The sequence below is a fragment of the Chroicocephalus ridibundus genome, chromosome 8, assembly GCF_963924245.1.
Source record: "Chroicocephalus ridibundus chromosome 8, bChrRid1.1, whole genome shotgun sequence".
Classification (NCBI taxonomy): domain Eukaryota; kingdom Metazoa; phylum Chordata; class Aves; order Charadriiformes; family Laridae; genus Chroicocephalus; species Chroicocephalus ridibundus.
In genome coordinates this window covers 28,755,945-28,775,454 of record NC_086291.1, presented here as the reverse complement: position 1 = coordinate 28,775,454, position 19,510 = coordinate 28,755,945, and the positions used below count along the sequence as shown (strand labels likewise).

The following is a 19,510-nucleotide window of genomic DNA, read 5'->3' as shown; positions in this document are numbered from 1 at the left end:
AAATAAAAGTTTTAAGAAGCTTTCTGTATGCTACAGCATTGTATGCTTAGTTCAGCTGGACCTGGCACTTGTGTGCCGGACCCTGGGGTTCTGTCTGCTGCAACAAATCCCAGAACTGCAAACTGGATGTAGCCTGTGAAGTACCCGAAAAAAGCATCATACTCTGCTCCTTTGATGACTTAGTGCATTTGATGAGTTAAAACAACTTCTTAAATATTCAAGTCATTGAACTAAATCAGATATTTAGAGTATAATTGTGGTGTTCTCGTCTCTTTTATGTTCAGTCTTAGCAGAGGTTGTGAATTATGTTGGTGGTAGCTTAGAAATTAGCATGCTTTTTTGCTTTGCAGGGCTCCTTGGTGGAATAAGTAAGAAACAATTGGAAATAGTGCTGTCTCTCTCTCAAAAAAAAAAAAAAAGTACTATTTTATCTAGTAGCATTTTTCACCTTGACTGCTTTTCAAACATGTAAACTAATTGTAGGGTTTTCTGTAGTATTTGCTTGCTAAGACTTCTAATGCAAGGAGGAGGTGTACCTTGTAACTTACGGTCCTTTTCTGAATCATGGACAGGAATTTGTGCCGTGTCAGTTGGTTTTAATAGTGGTGATTACAAGCAGAACATAATTCTATTTGCTGGTTTTTGCTGAGCAAGGAATGTGTCCCATCTCTAGATGTTGGTGACATCTACAGCTATTTAAGAGGAAACACAGGAGGTTGAAAGAGATCCCCCAAATACTTAATTTTATGTTAGGTGATGGAATGGTCATTCCTTTCTGCAGTGAATGAAAGTAGCCAAATTAGGAAAAATTATTGTGCTATATTTCGTTTACTTGAGTACGTTAGTAGAGGACCTGTTACTGGTATTTGGGTATTAAAGTATAATACGTCTTACTGGTCTAACGTAGTGTGTTAAAGGCCATTGTGAGGCAGACCACTAATGCTTTTTCTTTTTTTCTTTTTTAGAAACCAAGTGCTAGAAATGTTTGATCATGCATATAGCAATTACATGGTAAGTAAAATAGCTCTTTGTTTAATTTTTTCAGAATTGTTATTGCTGACCTGGGAGAGAAAGCAACCTACAGTACATGACATTCTAGAGAAATAGCAGGGAGATAGGGGCAAAAGCAAAGCTAAAATAAATAAGAACACTTGTATAGACTTTAAAAAGAAATTAATAAATCTTACTTTCAGGAAGAGCACTGTCAAGAGGGTTACTAATTTCAGAACAGTAGCTAGGAACTGCTAGCAGTAACTCCGTTAATCTGTGCCTGAGCTTTCCTCAAATCAAGCTATGAGCAGTTTTCATCTTTGGTAAACTATTTGGTTTGAAAATCCTGACTCCTAAAAATACTAGGAGAAGGAAGCTCAAGAAGAGCTGTCTGTGGTCATCAGTCAGATTCTGGAGAATACAACTTGATCTTATTTATTTTGTGAGTAAAAATTATGTGAAATGTCTCTTCTGCGGTAGGATACGTTAGATGCAGTTTGGTAGCTCTTTTACAAACAAGCAGTGTTCGTAGAACAAAGTCAAACGAAAAGGGGATCTGGTGTCATATCTACGCATCATAGCCTCTTCTAGCTATGTGACTGTCATATGACAGTGAGCCACGCTTGCTATGCTTTATTTTAATGTGACTTGTGATTTTCTGTGCAGGTGTCTTCATGGCTGGATATGTGAGCCATTCTGCACTCTCATCAACCTTGAAATAAGCTAGCTTAGTTTAGATATGTTTAAGAATAAAAAATTACTTAGAGTGGACTGACTTGCCTCAAGTAACAATTACTTTCAAATATACTCTAAGTAATACACTTCTGAGGAGAAACTGTAAATGTTAATAAGACAATGTTACAAACGATATATTCTTACTGAGTTTATGTTAACAATCTTGTTGTACATTCTTTGTGGCTGTTGCAGAAACCTTTTTCTTTAAGTTGCACCAGTTCCTGCAGGACAAACCACTGTCTCTTAACAGTATCTTGCCACATGTCCCAGTTTCTGTATTATGGTTTAACGCTTTAATATGTCATACAAGATTAAAAGCTTGTGAGTTACAAGTTTATACAGTACATGAGAGTTATAGAATTAATGGACAGAAAGGCAAGCAAGAGTATTTTCAAAATGGGTGTAGTCTTTCTTTTTAACATTAGTTCTTGCTATTGACATGACAAACATCGGGCTCTTTGGTGATAATTCGTAACTAGTTACTTGGGACTATGAAAAACACTTGGCTTGGGTTTCCCATGGCATTCTGAAGTAAAAACTGTTACATATTTGGCATAGTGGGATAAAAAGTTACATGCCAGTAGAAAGGATCTGTGCTCCTGCTATTCGCTGTGATAAATTTGAAACTGGTAGGTGTCTTGCTACGTCTGAAGCAAAAAAATTCTGGATGAAGGAGGAGAATGACTTCAGCTATCCTGGAAACTTTGAAGCCAAAAGGATATTTACTTGCCACGTATGCTGGAACACTAAACAAACAGAGAAATATGACTTGTTTGTTTAAAGTTGAAGAAAAGATTTGGATATCAGACTTGACTCTGACAGCAAGAGAAATAAGTATTTTTGCAGCTGCTTTTGAAACAGCCAGCTGAAAAGTTTTGATTTTCTGTTTCTATTAATATGCGTTTTAGACTTGCGTAGTTAGAAGACTGAAAATTCATGTTTGCTTGCAAGGGGGGAAACTCCCTTGTCTTTTTTTTTTTTTTTCCAGTTACTAACAGGAGCTTTGAGTAAAAAGCTGCTGATTTTTTTCAGTCCTTCAACAATATTTGTAATAATCAGGATTTTTTTTCTTCTTGACTGTCAGAAAGAATATGTGAAAATGTCAGTCACTTGAGGCTAGTAGGTATTTCCTGGTTTAAGCACTAGTAGCAATGCGTCTTATTTTTATTATTCAAGTACTGCCCTGGCCTGAATTTACAGTCCTGACATTAGGCAATATGATCATCTGTTTGGTCAGAATGTGTAGAAATTCCAGAATATCTGTTGAGTTTCACTTGTCTAATGTTTTCCAGAAGTATGTTTATTGTAACATTTGTGCCGTGTTTTATATTTAATGGCTCTTGCTACCTTCCTTTTTAGGTTACTTGAAAGGGGAGAACTTACAAGTTGGGAAATCACTTGAGACAGTAGTCTTTACTGCTCTAGACAGAGAATAAGTGAACTTTTATTTTTCAAAATGCTTCTAGTTCCTATTGATTTTGCAAGACTGAAAGTCCATTTTCTCCAGAATTTTTATCACCTTTTTTTTCTCCATGATTTAAGCCAGAGATCTTAGTTTTGACATTGCTTTTTGTCATGTACTTCTTTAGTCTGTTTTTCTGAATACTTTGCACATATATTCAGAACCATCTGAGCCATATTAAAATGATCTAGATTCTGGCTTTTGTAATTGAACTTGAGGAGAACAAAGAGTCCTGCAAAGACCAAAATACTTGGGAGGGCGGTAGACAGGGAAACAAACCATCAGTTTCAAAAGAAGTTGCTGTAAGAGCTGTTTATTTATAGAAGAATGTTCCTTCTTTTCCTGTCTATTTCACATTTGAATGTAGATTATTTTTTGTACCATATATTTGGAGAGACTTTGAATGTGTTTACTTGCAGTTTCACGCAGTAATTGAACTTTTTCATCCTGCCATGTTAGTTCTCCACTAAAAGCACAATTGCAGAGCACAGCGCAGCAGACAGTTTCCTGATGAAATCAAGAGAGAGAAACTCCATCCCAAATCACTTGTACTGGGCAGTACTGGAGAGGCAATTTTATGCATGTTTGATGAAATTAAATATATTTAAAATTAATCTTTCTTAATGTCAGTGGCCACTATGAAAATTTTTCAGTAAACCTATCCTATTGCACATTGATGAATTTCAAATTTGCATCTATTTCATTTGATATCCCATTTTGGTGGTAGTTTAAACCTACAAAACTTGCATTGACTTGAGAGGGAATAGGAACAGGCATTTTATTCAGTGTGCTTGACTTAGGCAATGGTGGCACTCCTGTTATTTCTGCCTGACTGGCGAGAAATAGAATTACAATACAGCTTGCTTTGCAGAGTGCTTTTTCTAGAAATATGGAAAATAACCATTGCTTTTCCAAAAAAAATCTTGTGATGTCTCTCTCTTTACAAATATAACCTTTTTTTTTTTTTTTTTAAAAAAAAGGCTCAGTCTTGGTAAGCTTTTTTGTGAATGTTATCTTTTGTTATGCCTTGTGTAGTGATTTACTGGTTTATTATTTTACCTTCTAAGAGTTCTCTTATGTCAGTGATTGTGCCCCTGAGTCACTTATGTTCAGTTGGAAATGTTTCCAAGGTGACTTTGAAGTCTAATTCCCACTAATTTCTCCATAAGATATCAGCCACTTGATAATGCCTGCATTAGTTTTAGGTTTTAAACTCATCTTTGAGATGATAACTTCTGCCTAGGAAACATTATAGGAAGTGTCGTGTGCACCTTGTTGCAGAAAGCACACAATTAACCATTCAAGTTGACTGGTGGGGGTTTTTTTCAGCTGTGCTGTTAGTTGTTCCAGACTTCTCTGGGAGGTTAGAGAGTGAGTGGGAAGGAGAAAGAGGTCCTGTTGCTCTGTTCACAGCTTAATTGTTTCTAGCCACCCACCTGTAAAGCAGCTTTGCAGAAAAGGACCTGGGGGTCCTGGTGGACACCAAGTTGACAAGCCAGCAACGTGCCCTTGCGGCAGAGGTGGCTAATAGTATCCTGGGCTGCATTAGGCAAAACATTGCCAGCAGGTCCAGGGAGGTGACCCTTCCCCTCTATTCGTCACTGGTGAGGTCACACACCTGGAGTACTGTGTCCAGTGCTGGCCTCCCCAGTACAAGAGAGGCACAGATGTACCGGACAGAGCCCAACGAAGGGCCACAAAGATTGACAAAGAGACTGGAGCATCTTTCCTATGGGGAAAGGCTGAGAGAGCTGGGGCTGTTCAGCCTAGAGAAGAGACGGCTCAGGGAGATCTTATCAATGTGGATAAATACCTGAAGAAAGGCTGTAAAGAAGACGGAGCCGGGCTCTTCTCAGTGGTACCCAGTGGCAGGACCAGAGGCAACAGGCACAAACTGAGATACGGGAGGTTACCCCTGAACATCAAGGAACACTTTTTTTTACTGTGAAGGTGGCTGAGCACTGGCACAGGTTGTCCAGAGAAGTTGTGGAGTCTCCTTCCTTGGAGATATTCAAAAGTTGTATGGACATGGTCCTGGGCAACTGGGTCTACGTGGCCCTGCTTGAGTAGAGGTGTTGGACAAGTTGACCTCTAAAGATCCCTCACCTCAAAGATTCTGTAATTCTGTGGTTGTCATGCAATTCTTCTGAAGTACAGGGTAACTGGGCTTCCTTTTAATGGGCTCTGAGGATTTGCAGAAATGGCTGTAATGGTTATAATTGCTCCCTTGTTTTGTTTCCCTACAGGAGCATGCGTATCCAGCTGATGAACTCATGCCTTTAACTTGTCGTGGACGAGTACGGGGTCAGGAACCAAGTCGAGGGGATGTGGATGATGCCTTGGGAAAGTTAGTGTTTGAAATGGTTACTATCTCATGTAAACATCTGGGAATCTAAGTGCAATTTGCAGCCCATAAAACTGTTTCTTCAGTTGACATATCCAGAAACTTACATTTGTTGAAAAAGAGACTATGAGTGGAGACAAATCCATAATTTGTTTCATAAGTTCTCTTATGGGAGTGGAGAAGAAGCTACTGGAAAGAAAGCTCTAATTGTGAACTTCTTGCAAGTTGGGCAGAAATAGTTGCTTTTATTATTTCTTCCCATGACGTTAACTGATGTGAAATTGTACCTTAATCAGAAAAAGGGAATTGACCAGTGAGTGAGATCCAAAGACAGGGTTTTTTTTTTTTTTTAAATCATTCTCCAAGTATTTTTCATAGGAAAGCCTTCCAAATGTGAGTTTTGTTTATGGTATTAGTAAATTTGACTACTAAGTAGGATTTATAAGGGTTAATTATCAGCTGCACAGACAGTAAACTCTTACCCATTATGCTGGCGTTAAGTGATATTTAAAATGCCTTTTTTTTTTTTTATTTAGTAGAAAGCTCTCTGAAAACATAATTAGTCAAATGATTATCATGTGTGTGGTAGCCAGAGGCCTTTACCAAAGTATAAAACATTATATCAGACATGGAAATTCTTTGTATTTTTTCCTTGTAGGATAGCTTATAATACAAAATACTGATCCTTTGGCCAGCAAAATGTAGATTTAAGGACTGTTTTTCTCTATCTTAAATCAAACAATCTAAGACAATTGAATTACTCTAAATGTGTTTATAATTTATATTTTTTTTCACAAGGAAAGTTGTCTGTATGTGGCTGTTTATGTTTATAGAGCAAACACTTAACAACAAATTGCTGATGCTTTTTTTTTTTAAATTGGTATCACTGCTTAGTATCCCTAAGCAGAATAGTGTTAATCAAAGCTGAAGTCCATGTCCTAAAGCGTATCAGACGTTGGGCACGCACTTAAATTCTTGATACTTGTTCTTCAATGGGCAGTTGTAACTGTTTCCAAAGTTTTCAATTTTAATACCATCATATTCCGTAAATTTTATTATATGCTCGGTGTCTGTTTCTTAACGTATGAGCAATTTTGTCATGTTAGGCTAAAGGTCCTCTCAGCTTGGTATGCACTAGAACAGGCCTAGAGAAGAGTATACGAACAAGGCCAGCCTTACGATATTCCTGTTTCAAACAGTATGGATCTGACTTGGTGTTCTCTTTTTACGGAATATGTAGTTATTTATTTTAAGCCTGCCACTTGTTAGTGCTGGATGGAATCAGGTGAAACTTACTGTGAGAAACAGTGAATAGAAGATTCTCATTCACTTTCTTCATGCCATTTGCAATTTTAAAACCTTCATATAATGACACTTAAGCTTTTGCAGGCTGAAGAGCACTAGCCTGTTTGCTTATTCCTAGTGCAGAAGCTGCTACGTACCTTCAGCCCAACCTTGCTGTCCTTTATTGTACCTTCTTCTCTTCTGTTGTAACCTACATAGAAGTTTCATAACAGAATAACAACATTTCCTTTAGTCTTTCACCACTGATTTTAACACCAGGTTTGATTGCAACAAATTGCAGCTTTTTCTGAAGTAGGTGTTTGGAACAGTTCCTGGTAGGAGAAACTTATGTTGGACTGGTTTTTGATCTTCCTAAATCTTTTTGTTATTACACTTAAGTCAACATTCTTAATATTTTTAAAAAGAGAGAAAGAAAAAAAGAGGTTGGAAAAAGACACTGAACCGTTCTACTGGGTTTTTTAGTAGATTTGATTGGAGAATAGGAATAAAAATATAATTTGCTTACAAGAGGTTTGAAAGCTTTGCAGTAAACAAAGGTATCTTTATAATAATAGCTTGTTTCGGTCAGCTCCTAATCTGGTCACTAACAAAGCGAAGAAACTTGGTAGGGTGTTTTGATACTAAACATATTGTGTACAACTAATTCTTTTAGCAGCTAGTGGTCTGTGAGAACTTAGTTTCTAATGGTACTGGTTACTGTTGAAAGTATTTAATTTCTACACATACAGGTTTGTAGTAAATCTGTTTTAAAATTTGTTTCATAGGTTTTCGCTGACCTTGATTGATACCTTGGACACTCTTGTGGTAAGTTTAATCTATTGATAAACTTTGATAAAACAGAAGTCATCTGATGTTCAGACTTGGGTTTAGATTTCGATTTTGTTAATTTATATATAAAAAATACTAGTCTTTCTTTACCTTTGATCTCTAGCCACCTGTCTGAAGTGGCTGTTGCTTGCAAGAACTTCAAAGTCCTGCACTGATGGTGTTTGGATTGTGTTACAAAAAGAACGCTATAAAGTTCCTTCACATCTCATTGATGATTTCTTGTCTTGCTTTTCTTGGGCTCTAACTTAGCAAAAAATATGTGAGTTTGCTTCTCGTTATGTCTGAAACAACATGCTGACTTATGGGTGAACATCTCTTAATGCTTACTGAATTACTTCTGTTTTTAAATTCTGTGTACACATTTCATGAATGAATTTATATGCCCTTAAATATATTTTTAAAAAAAGCAATCAGGAATGTTGCCAAACGTGTGTTCCATCTCTTATTAAAAGACTCCCATCATTAATAAACTAATTGTTGTTAGATTTCAATCCCTTTGATGTATTTTTGTCATTATAAATTAGAGTGTGGAAATTAGGAATTTTTGGTCATTCACATCTCCAGGTAAACAAATCTAAAAAGCTTTGAAAATCCTTACTGCGCTGATTTGGTGTGTGGATCATGTAATGCTACTTCTCTGACAGCCGCTCCCTTTTTGTGGTGTGCTGTGAGGTGACCCTTGGCTCTTTTGAACTGGGACCAGAAATGTTGAAAATGTGGAGTCTGGAACTCCCAGTCTCTATCAGACACTCCAGTGGATTATTGTGGTTCAGTTATTGTTTTCTAGTCTTAGAGCAGGATTAACACTTGTGAATGTAAAGGCACTTATGATAACGAATTGCATAAGTCACAAAGATTCTTAAAGGTTGATTGAACTAAAAGAGAGTCAGTGTGAAAGAAAATCTGTAGGATATGCCCAAGCTGTTCTTCAGACACAAGGAGAAAACTGTTGGCAGGAGGAAGGCTGCTAGGAATTCACCGAATTTAGGATGTGGCTCCTTAGTCTGTGGATAGGAGGCTTCTGTGAAATTGGAGGCACGAGAGCGGGCCAGTCTTTGCCCGCAGCCCACTGAGTCCTGTGGCACTGCAGTCATGGCGTGGGAGGGGGGGAAGGACCAAACATACAGCCCTGGCTAATAGCTTAGGTATATTCCCAACATACATCCCTGGCTAATAGTGTAGGTATATTCTCAGTGACCTTGTTCCTTGTGTACGGCTCTTATTCTTTTTCATCTGTCTCATGAGAAAAACAATAATCCTCACATCTTTTCGCACTGTATCAGAGTATGCCCCTGTGGGACCAGAATGTCAATTTAAGGCATGTTAAATGTTTTCTGTTTTAATTCATTGCACTTGTTCTTGCACACCTGAGGGTGACTGTGTTAGCTATGTTGGAACCTAAACACCTGGTTACATTTGTATTCCAGGTGTTAAATAAAACCAAAGAGTTTGAAGAGGCTGTAAAAAAAGTAATAAAGGATGTTAATTTAGATAACGACATAGTTGTATCAGTCTTTGAAACCAACATAAGAGTCCTTGGGTGAGTAACTTTAATGTTTTCAAAGCTCTTAAAAGTGTGGGTTTTAGCTAAATGTCCTTAAGGCATGCCTTTCTGTGCTATTTCACCTCATTTAAAACAGTTGTGCCTTTGTCAGTTAGCGTAGCTCAACATTTGCCCTAAGAAAGGTTTTAAAATGTTAGGCAGGAATTGATGCAGTGGTACTGAATCAAATTGGCCCCCATCTAACTGCTGCAGGTGTAGCTTTTTTGATTTAAAAAAAACTGTGCATGCTGAGGTAGGAGCGGTTTTTTTTGTAATCGAAACCATCTTACGGATTACACTGTTCAATACGTGATTTAACAGATAGAATATTTCAATACTTCGGGTAATAGATTATTTCAGGTTGGAAGTGGCCTCTGGAGGTCTGTAGTCCAACTTGCTGCTCAAAGCAGGTTCAGAGCAGGTTAGTTTTTAAGCTATTGTATGCATATTATAACTATACTGATGAATCAGAGGTTCAACTATAGGTTAGGACTCAATCCTGAGCAATGAGAACCGCTTCCAAACTACTGACAGCTCACTTTGATTGTAATTGGAGTTGCTCAGCATTTCTGAAAATTAGGGCTGTGTGAACGTAGCACAGTTACTTACATAGTCATCTAAATCATAGAAATTGCCGCATTGCTGTTGAGATTAATGTACCCATTGAGATGTGGATAACTTTTCTTGTGTTTAGAGGTCTCCTAGGTGGGCATTCAGTGGCGATTATGCTGAAAGAAAAAGGTGAATATATGCAGTGGTACAACGGTGAACTTCTGCAGATGGCAAAGGAACTAGGCTACAAGCTTTTACCTGCTTTTAACACCACTAGTGGTCTCCCTTATCCAAGAGTAAGTTCTCTGGTGTCTGCAATTCAGAATGACTTCTGTAAGCAAAATTTTTGGTTTTATCTCTGTTTCTAAAATCACTTGTGTATTTATTAAGTGTACAGAAAATCTAAAGCTGATAAACCGCTCATTTATAATACATGCTACCTAGTATTTTAAAATACAGTTTTAGGCTCTCTGAATCCTTACATTTCCAGCTCTGAAAATTCTAGTATTGTTGTGGATAAATAGAAGCTGCAGAAATCTTGTCTAATCACTGTCTACTGGTTTCTTGCTCCCTGCTACTATGCCTTTGGCAAAAGCATAGGTTATGTAGTTGCCCTACAGACCTATCATAGGAGTGTGAAGTCTTTCAGCTAGTAAAATGAAGATAATAATCTCTACATTTATCTAGGTTAACTTAAAATTTGGTGTAAGACATCCAGAAGCACGAACAGGAACAGAGACTGATACCTGTACAGCTTGTGCAGGTACCTTGATCCTTGAGTTTGCAGCTTTAAGCCGATTCACGGGAACATCTATATTTGAGGTTTGCTTTCCATGTTATCTTATTTTTTGGGATTTGGTATTCGTTAGTGTTCTGCTACATTTTGTAATTTTGGAAAAATAATTTTGAGTTTGTCAAATGGGTGCATACCTTAGCTGTTCTGCACAAAAAGTTTGCACGTGTTCAGATTTGTTGTGTTTGTGGGCTTTTTTCCTGGAAGTGTTGGCTGTTTAAAACCACAGGAAATAATTTTGTTTGAAAGTAGTTACAGTAAGACACAAGTAAACAAGATACATGTACTGAAGTCTAGCTAAAGCATAATACTTGCATAGTTTTTGGGTACATAGTTTTGGGGTCAGGACTAGAAAGAAGAAAAGTTAGATACTTGTTCCTTAAAGTGCAATTTAAAAAAAACAAAAGGCAAAAGGAAAAAAAAAACCCCATATAGTTCCACTGAAGTTGTGCAAGACCTGTTTAAGCATATATTGCCAGCAGGAAGCTCAATGAAAACGTTTGCGAGTTTTTCTTTGATGTGATACCAAAACCAAAAGCACGCTTCTTCAGATTAGAATTTTTTTGAAATCTTTCAGCTTGGGCCTAGTATTTCATTGAGTTTCATGGAACCCGGTGGAAGCATAGCTGGGCCTGTCTTGAGTGTTTTGGTAAAACTTGCCCCCCTAAATTCCCATGTGTGTGTTTGGCAATTTAGAGCCATTTTTGTTGGGTAGGTTGCTACCTTCAAGTTACTTTTTCTGTATATAAAGAATATATATAACTTGTATACATAGTTAACAGAGGCTGCTGCTCCACATTGACATGTCTGAAAAGATGCAGCGATTTTGATTCTAAGGCTGTTAATTTCATGAGGTTTTTTTAATTAGATTACACTATCCTTTCTGTATGCACAATTTTTAGAGTAGGAAACTTGTGCAGAAGGATGCTTGACGTGCTTAAGACCATACAGCTTATTGGCAAATAGTTGTGTAGACAAGCACCATTCTTTCTAATCAGCAACAGAAAGACTATTTATATAAAACGTGGACTGAACGTCCTACTATTTAAGCATATGTAATATAATACTGAGTTTTATAATTGTTAGATATGAAACATCTTATTACTTCATAGCATCTTAATTTCAATAGACAAAAGAATAACATTCTCTAGTGTCTGTGTTTCTCTATAATGTCCTTTACTGAGTGTTTTTTGTTGTTGCAGGAATATGCACGGAAAGCGCTTGATTTTATTTGGGAAAAGAGACAGCGCAGCAGCAATTTAGTGGGCGTTACTATCAACATTCACACTGGAGACTGGGTCCGCAAAGGTGCGTGGTATTCTGACTCGCAATCAGTGACCACAAGTGCTTTTGGGCAAGAAAAAAACCTTGACACACACCCCCCCCAACACATTTATGTAGACTGTTTAAAAATGTTAATGGAATAGGCACGAGGAGTTTGTTGTTTTAATGCTGGAGAAACCTGCTGCAATGAAGCCTGGCTTTGCTCCGAAAGGGTGTTTTGGTAGAGAAACCAGTTCTATTCATTGCAAAGAAAGTGTTCTCTGATTCACTTTAATACTGAGAGGGGAATGCCCGGGATAAACTTTCCAAGATTCTACTATAAATACACAGGAAAAATATAAATAGGACTGCGGTTCTATACGGCAGCCAGTAGAAATATTTTCATGTGAGAAAAGTGAAACTGGCTTCAATGCTTGTCTGTTCATATTACTGTGGGCATTGATGCTGCGAAACCTTTAGCGTAGACATACAGTATTGTGTCTGTGCCTTAATGCCAGTGGTAGGAGGCTTTTCCCTCTACTGAAAGAGCCCTTAAAATCAAAATAAAGCCATGTGAAAATATCTACATAGCTACTTAAAGTAAAACCACCTTTTCATTTTCTGCTGTTTCTAGACAGTGGAGTTGGAGCAGGAATAGATTCGTATTATGAATATTTATTAAAAGCCTATGTCTTGCTGGGAGATGACAGTTTCCTGGAAAGATTTAACACAGTAAGTTAACACCTTGCTCAGGTTTGTGACTTCTGTAAGACAAATTTACGACTAATTGTATTGTCACTCAGCTGTTAGCCTGAGAAGCCTATGAAAAGATCTTCAGTACAAATCCTGTGACTTTTGATGTGTCTAGTGCCAGCTCTTTTTAATAATGATTTTTTGCTAAGCTTGGGTGAACTGTCACCTGAGCAGCTATTCTAACCCCATTCAATGAAAATCTGAATCTTCAGGACCCTTTTCCGTGTTTCCGGTACCGGCGAAGCTGTATTTCAGGATCACCTTGGAGAGTGTAATACTGCAAATGTTTCTGTAAAACAATATAAGAGCCTCTTGTTACAAGCTATGGTACAATTTCTTTCTGTCCTGGAGCAGCAAAAAAGATCTGAAAATCAAAGTCTGGATCCTGCATTGCACTGCAGATCCTAAAGCCTAGTATACATTTAAATATAAGCTGAAAAACAGATTACTAAATTCATAAGATTGCTAGGCATTGTCAGCATCATTATTCCTTCATAAGAGCATTCTTTTGAAAATAGCAATATCCAGTAAAAACATTTTATATCATAAAATTATTTTATGTCATATAGAATGACTTTATATCCTAAGCAATATTAAAATGGTAATAAATCAGCAGCTAAAGGCCTGTTGCTTACACTTTAAGTGTAATGATTATTTCATATTCCTAACCTGCAGGCACCAGTATTATATTTTGCCTCAGTTATGTCTGTTAACTGTTTCCTATTGATTTGGCTCATGTGCTCGTGATTGTACCTTCTGTGCTTCAGTAAACAAGAAAGGCTGCTGTCTTAGGGACTATAGAATTGGGGGTCAGCAAGTTGACAAGCGAGCTGGTGGGTTTTAAAGTTGTTCTGAGCCATCAAGTCCAGCTGCTTTGTTAGGGTTTTTTTTATACCTCCTTTCCTTTCTTTATACCTCCTTTCTCCTGCTCTCCCCGAGATGTGTTTGCTTTAGAATTCTGTCATTCAGAGAAGGCAATTTCAGCCTTGTTTAGCACATGCCTAAAGATTCAGCCATAACAAACGTGCCTTAATTGTGATGGTTACTTGTTTATCACATGGCTGCCGAATGTCCTTTTGTGTATGTGTGTTACTTGAAAGTGTGTGGCATGTGTAATACTATGGAGCTTTTCAGTAATTACTGCGCTGCTTTTTAGTTTGTAACACTAGAAACCACTGTGCATTGCCAAATGCAATAATAACTGGGAGCGTAGTACTGGTTCTTCCATTGAAAGAAAATGCCGTAGTCTGGTGATCTGTATCTGTTTTAGAAAATGTATTGATAATATAAACTCATGATTTTTCTGATGTTTGTCAGCACTACGATGCCATAATGAGATACATTAGCCAACCGCCTCTTCTTCTTGATGTTCATATTCATAAACCAATGCTAAATGCTAGGACCTGGATGGATTCTTTGCTAGCTTTCTTCCCTGGATTGCAGGTAAGGTTTAAAACCTACGTGCACCTGATTTTAATAACAAGTAAATGATTAAATAGGCTGGATATATAATTGACAAGTCAAGCTTAGTAATTTGATTTTCAAAAATACTGAATGAGGATTTCTGTACTCACTCCTCCTGTCACTTCAGTGCAAGCTAAGGCGCGTTTCTGGCCATCTTGAGTAATGAGAAAAGTATGTCCCTATGATTTATTCCCTTCGCTCCTAGTCGTGGAAACACGCAAATGAGGCTGCTCTTCTAGCAGTCTAGTGACAAATTTCCTGGTTTGTGTGCCATTTGCATTTTTAAGACAAACTAAATCACATTTCCACGACAGTTCTCTGTAAATGATAAAGATCTTTTTTCTGCATAAGCATTAGCCTTAATGAGCTCGCTGATTTTAAAAAAACTCTTATGGAATATCTATGACTTACACTGAAAGGGGGTAATATTTGCAGTATGTATCTGTTGGAAATACAGAAATTGGGCTGTAGTTTTACATGAACACAATGAGTGTGCCTAACTTTTGAATATTATTCCTATGCATGGTGAATAGTGTTAATTTTATTATTGAATTTCAGGTGTTGAAGGGCGATATTAGACCTGCTATTGAAACCCATGAGATGCTGTATCAGGTTATAAAGAAGCATAACTTTCTTCCAGAGGTAAGGTGGTAATTTTTTGATCGTGTAGACTGATTCTTACTTCAATTTGAGCAGTCTCAGCTATCCATTTGAAAAAATAGTAGGTATATGTGTCATTAAAGCCAAAGGCTCATTTCCACAGCATTCTTGTGTGATTTACAGTTCTGCATGTATGACAGCTGTCTTCTGGATATGAAATATTTTTCCTTCAGTTATGCTGTAATTAACACAATAATAGGAGGCTGCTGCTATTAACAATTGCTTAGACTTCATATTTCAGCCTTTCAAAATTGACCTTGACTCGTTTCAGTATGCAAAACTTGTATAAGCACATGTAGTGGTAGCTGCTTAGTAATGTAATAATATTAATGCTAAAGATCACACTCGTCTTTATCAACCCTTTATTAACATCTTTATTAACCCAAGGAGGGAAACAAAAGACTGAATTGTTCTGAGAGGAAGTTATGAAATATTGCATAATGTCCTTGAAAGCAGGTACACAAACTTCTCTGTAGTTATTGCAAGTGCAGTCTTTGAGCAAATTAATACTGCACAGAAAAGCTTTTTTACCTGCTGAAGTGCGAGTCTTTATTCTGTGATGACCCAGAATATATCAGATAGCTTCTGACTTCATTTGTAATTTTCACTTTCCTCTGGTGTAAGCTTATTTCTGCTAGAGAGCACTTTAATTAACATTACATTCACCTAATGTGGAAATTGGGACCAAAGAATGCTAAGCACTGGAATGGTTTTTTTGAGTGCTTTTAAAATGGTATGGTTTGGCTCCTTAAGAGGTTTTTTTTTGTGTTGTTTTTTCAGTGCTTTGTACTTACAAAGGAAACTTTGAAAGATCAGTTGGTTGTATTTAAGCCGATATGCCATCCCCTTTAGCAAAGATTTAGTTTAAACCCTGGTATGAACGAGATGTAAGGCTGCCACAGACGTGGCTTTGCCAGTGCGATTAAGAGTGAATACATAGACCAGGAAATTTTTAGATAAGTGACTTCCAGTCTGTGGTGTTTCTTATGTTAGAAACAGCTGCTTGCAGTCTGTCAGCCTGAAATGACAGTTCAATGCACTGGTGGTGTCAGGTGGTAGGTAAGTTTGCAAAAATGGTATTTGTCGAAGCTGAGGTGGTCTGTGTGTGGCGGCCCTCCGGCAGCCGGCTTTGGCTGGATTGTGGCAGAGGCGCGCGCTGGTGCTGGTGGCAGCACCTGAAGGCTGCATGCTGCCGCCAGGGCCCGGAGCACAAGTTCCCATCCGGCACCTTTGCCAGAACTCCACTTGGTGGACACTCGTCAAGAGGCTGGGTGGTGTCCGGGCTCCTGCACAAACACAAGCGTACATCTCCCTCGCACTAAGTGGGCTCGAGCACTGGGTGAGGTTTTGGCCTCAAACGTACCAGCTGGACAGAGGTTCTTGTAGCCTGCCCAGGCTGATGTTGGGCCTTCAGTCCTCCACTGCTTTGTACTTCAGCTGTTGTAATAAAGTTAACGTAGGATTCAAAATAAACCTGTGTTTGGTTTTTATTCTTGCATTTATTTTTGTCTCTTCTTTTTCTTCCTCAGGCATTCACAACAGACTTTAGAGTTCACTGGGCTCAGCATCCTTTAAGGCCTGAATTTGCGGAAAGCACTTACTTCTTGTATAAGGTGACTTTCATTCCTCTGACTTTTGGTCACTTCATCTAACACCTGGAATTTTATTGGTGTCTTATTTCAATATAGAATGAGTAGCCTATCTCCACCTTATTTTATCTACTGGAGCCAGTTCTCTTTATGAACAAGATGAAAGTATCGGTTATCAAAAATTGTTCTAGGAATTTTGTTTTATACGGCTAGAATTAGAAAGAAAACTGTGAAGTGGCAAAGCCTATATTTTTAAAGATATTCAGATGTTGCTGATCTCTCTTTAAGAGAGCTTAGAGACTAAGAGCAAAAGCCACTTGTATCGTGCAGAGAAGAGCTGTGCCTGAATGTCTTGCGTTTCTGTAGGCATTTCCATCTGCTTATCTGCATATCCTTAAAAGATAATGCAGTAGCGTCTCAGAAGTCTCTCTTGAGACTGTTTAGCACTACCAATAGGTTAGATTTTACTGGTGTCTGAGAAGGTATGGAATCAATAAATTAGCATTAGGAAAATGACAGCTGCTAATGGTATAGTAAGTCTAAGTGCACCTAGATGTTTGGGTTTCACACGTTTGTTTTTCTTTTACAGGCTACTGGGGACCCTTACTATCTAGAAGTAGGAAAAACACTCATTGAAAACTTGAACAAGTATGCAAGAGTACCTTGTGGGTTTGCCGCAATGAAGGATGTTCGTACAGGAAGTCATGAAGACAGGTAAAGGATTTTGCAGTGATTTTTTTTTTCATAAAAAGATTATGGGAAAAAAAAAACCTAGTTAGCCTGTTTATGTAATTGAGTGAATTGACTTTTGAGTAGCATTCTGCCTTCAGCTTGATAACCCAGTCTTAAATTATCCGTTTGTCATGGTCTATAAACTATTTCAAGAGTTTTATAGTTTGTTACATGGAATATCTTTAGTTAATAACGATTCATTTGTCTGAGCAATAGACGAATTGCATTCAAACAAAATATATTTTAAATCTAGAAGTTTGTAAAGAGGTTTATTTGTTTTTTCTATAATGCTGTTTTGTACTGAACATGCTGAATCATTTCCCTCCAAACATAGTTTCTTCCAAGTGGAAGGAATACTAATGGAAACAAGTTCAACAATAATAGTCATGAAGTCTTCAGAGAGAGATGGAGCAATATGAGTATTCGTTTTACTGATGTTTTAGAAAAATAGAGGGGATCTTCCTAAAGGACATAGATTTTTTTAAATTTTTTTTAAATTTTATTTTTCTTTTTTTTCCCTATAGGATGGACTCTTTCTTTCTGGCTGAGATGTTTAAATATCTTTACCTGCTGTTTGCTGATAAGGAAGACATGATTTTTGACATTGAAGATTATATCTTCACTACAGAAGCTCATCTGTTACCACTCTGGCTTTCCACTACAAACCAAACCGTCTCTAAAAAAAATACAGTAAGTAACAGCTCACATTTAAATCAATTTTAGTGGCGCTTTGAAGCAGTTCCTTTTTTTTTTATGAGAGGAAATAGAAGAAAAATCAGGAAAAATCACAGTTTGAAGAAGCACACCAGAGTTAAAACACTTTGTTTAATATGAACTATTTCATCATATTAATGGTCACATGAGTATGAATAACATTTCCATGACTGGATTCTGCACCACTGAATCTTGAGAAAAGAGCTGTGGAATACTAGCAATATTTAAAAAGAAAATTATTCCCCATCATTGTATAAATTTGAAAATAACACGCTATGGTATTTTTATGTTCATCTTTATTGTCTATTATTTTTTCTAATACATTTGCAACAACATGCCAAAGTTGTTGTTGCTTATTTTACTACACAAACAGTTGGCAAATTTTGAAAGGTTTTTTGAGACCGCTACAAAGTTAGTTTGACAAGATCCAGCTGTAGCTTTTGGGATATTTAATTGTTTTAGAGGGAAATGCTGATGTTGTGTGTCAAGCCGTCGGTCCTGGAGAAATCATATAATTGAGCATAAAGGCCTGTGCTTTATGGACTCGAGCATTACAGAGTGGACAATTTTTAGTTACTTGCTCTTAATGTCCGACTTTGGTAATACATTTAATGGGGGGTTGTTTTTTCGTGTTCCTTGATGGTGGGGATCCTGCACCCTCTCTGCGTGTTCTTTCCTTGAGCATTTACCATCTTTTATCTTTGAGTTTTGGAAACGGAGACTATGCTTTTTAAACTGTGCAAGAAGTTCCCTTCCCTCTGAAGGGTCTGAAGGAGCATTTTATGTAACTTTTGTTCCCAACGTGAGAAGTTGGTACTTCTGAGGCAGAGAGGATTCCCACAGCTGATGCTGTGTGAAGTGCTGGCCTGACACATGTACTTCTCTTGAGAACAGCAAAAGTTAATAAAAGGCCAGTAAAGAAGATAGAGTAAATTGTTCAAATGTAGTTTTCTTAAACTCTTTAAGTCAAAGCTGCTAATGTGCATAATACAAGTAAGAAAGATCCACTGAAAATGGTGTCAACAAAATGCATTAAACAGCTAAAAGGCTGTGAAGATGTGTTAGTCTTTTATGGAATTTATCTGGTGGAGGAAAATATTGTTAAGAATAAATGGAATGTGTAAATTCTTTTTAATATACACAGCGTTAGTAAGCCGAAATGTCCGTGAAATAGTTGGTAGTAGCAACCCAACATCCTGTTTGTATTTATTCTTATAAACAGGAAAGGTCGTGTCCTACCACGCTGATGCTCGCACTAGTGCTTGCAAGACCCTATTTCTTGAGTGACGTGGCTAATATTTGTCACACTAAGAGCATAGGTACTTTAAAGTGTTTATTCCAGTAAACTAATAGCCTTTTAGGTCTTAGGTTTTAGGGAGCCTTTAAATACTTGATTTTTAATTAGCTAATATGTTGCAAACAGGCTTTTTTGCAAGTAGATAATTTTCTCACCTATAAAAAATTAATGTATTTAACTTGCCAGTTATCCAGCCAGTTATTTGCAAAACTAAAACCAGACTAAATATGGCTCCAAATCACTGTACATGTTCCACCTGGTTTCACGTGTTACAAAACGGCAATTTGTGTAAATGTTAACTCTGTCATCCTTTCTGAAAATAGAGGTTGTTTGAATTATACGTGGATTCATCCTTGCCCATTCAGACTTGCAAGTCTGTATGGCTCCTGAGGAGGGGAATCTTTTGTTTGTATCACAAGATGTGACATTCTTAGTAATACGAAGCAAGAATTGTCTAAGGCCTACAGCTGGTCTGCTCAGCACAAA

At 37.4% G+C, this 19,510-nt stretch overlaps 1 protein-coding gene across 3 annotated transcripts in view; it reads left to right on the top strand.

The window, feature by feature from the left end:
* EDEM3 (ER degradation enhancing alpha-mannosidase like protein 3) overlaps positions 1-19,510 on the top strand; it is a 30,222-nt gene that overhangs the window by 1,584 nt on the left and 9,128 nt on the right. For all 3 annotated transcript variants that reach the window (XR_010072207.1, XM_063343505.1, XM_063343506.1), the window contains exons 2-14: positions 966-1,011; positions 5,434-5,534; positions 7,601-7,640; positions 9,092-9,204; positions 9,902-10,055; positions 10,447-10,581; positions 11,755-11,860; positions 12,450-12,547; positions 13,886-14,011; positions 14,591-14,674; positions 16,222-16,305; positions 16,871-16,995; positions 17,538-17,703. Coding sequence is in view for 2 of the 3 variants with exons in the window: in XM_063343505.1 (XP_063199575.1) it covers positions 966-1,011; positions 5,434-5,534; positions 7,601-7,640; positions 9,092-9,204; positions 9,902-10,055; positions 10,447-10,581; positions 11,755-11,860; positions 12,450-12,547; positions 13,886-14,011; positions 14,591-14,674; positions 16,222-16,305; positions 16,871-16,995; positions 17,538-17,703 (1,378 nt within the window). In the remaining variant the exon portion in view is untranslated. The remainder of the gene's footprint in view (positions 1-965; positions 1,012-5,433; positions 5,535-7,600; positions 7,641-9,091; positions 9,205-9,901; positions 10,056-10,446; positions 10,582-11,754; positions 11,861-12,449; positions 12,548-13,885; positions 14,012-14,590; positions 14,675-16,221; positions 16,306-16,870; positions 16,996-17,537; positions 17,704-19,510) is intronic.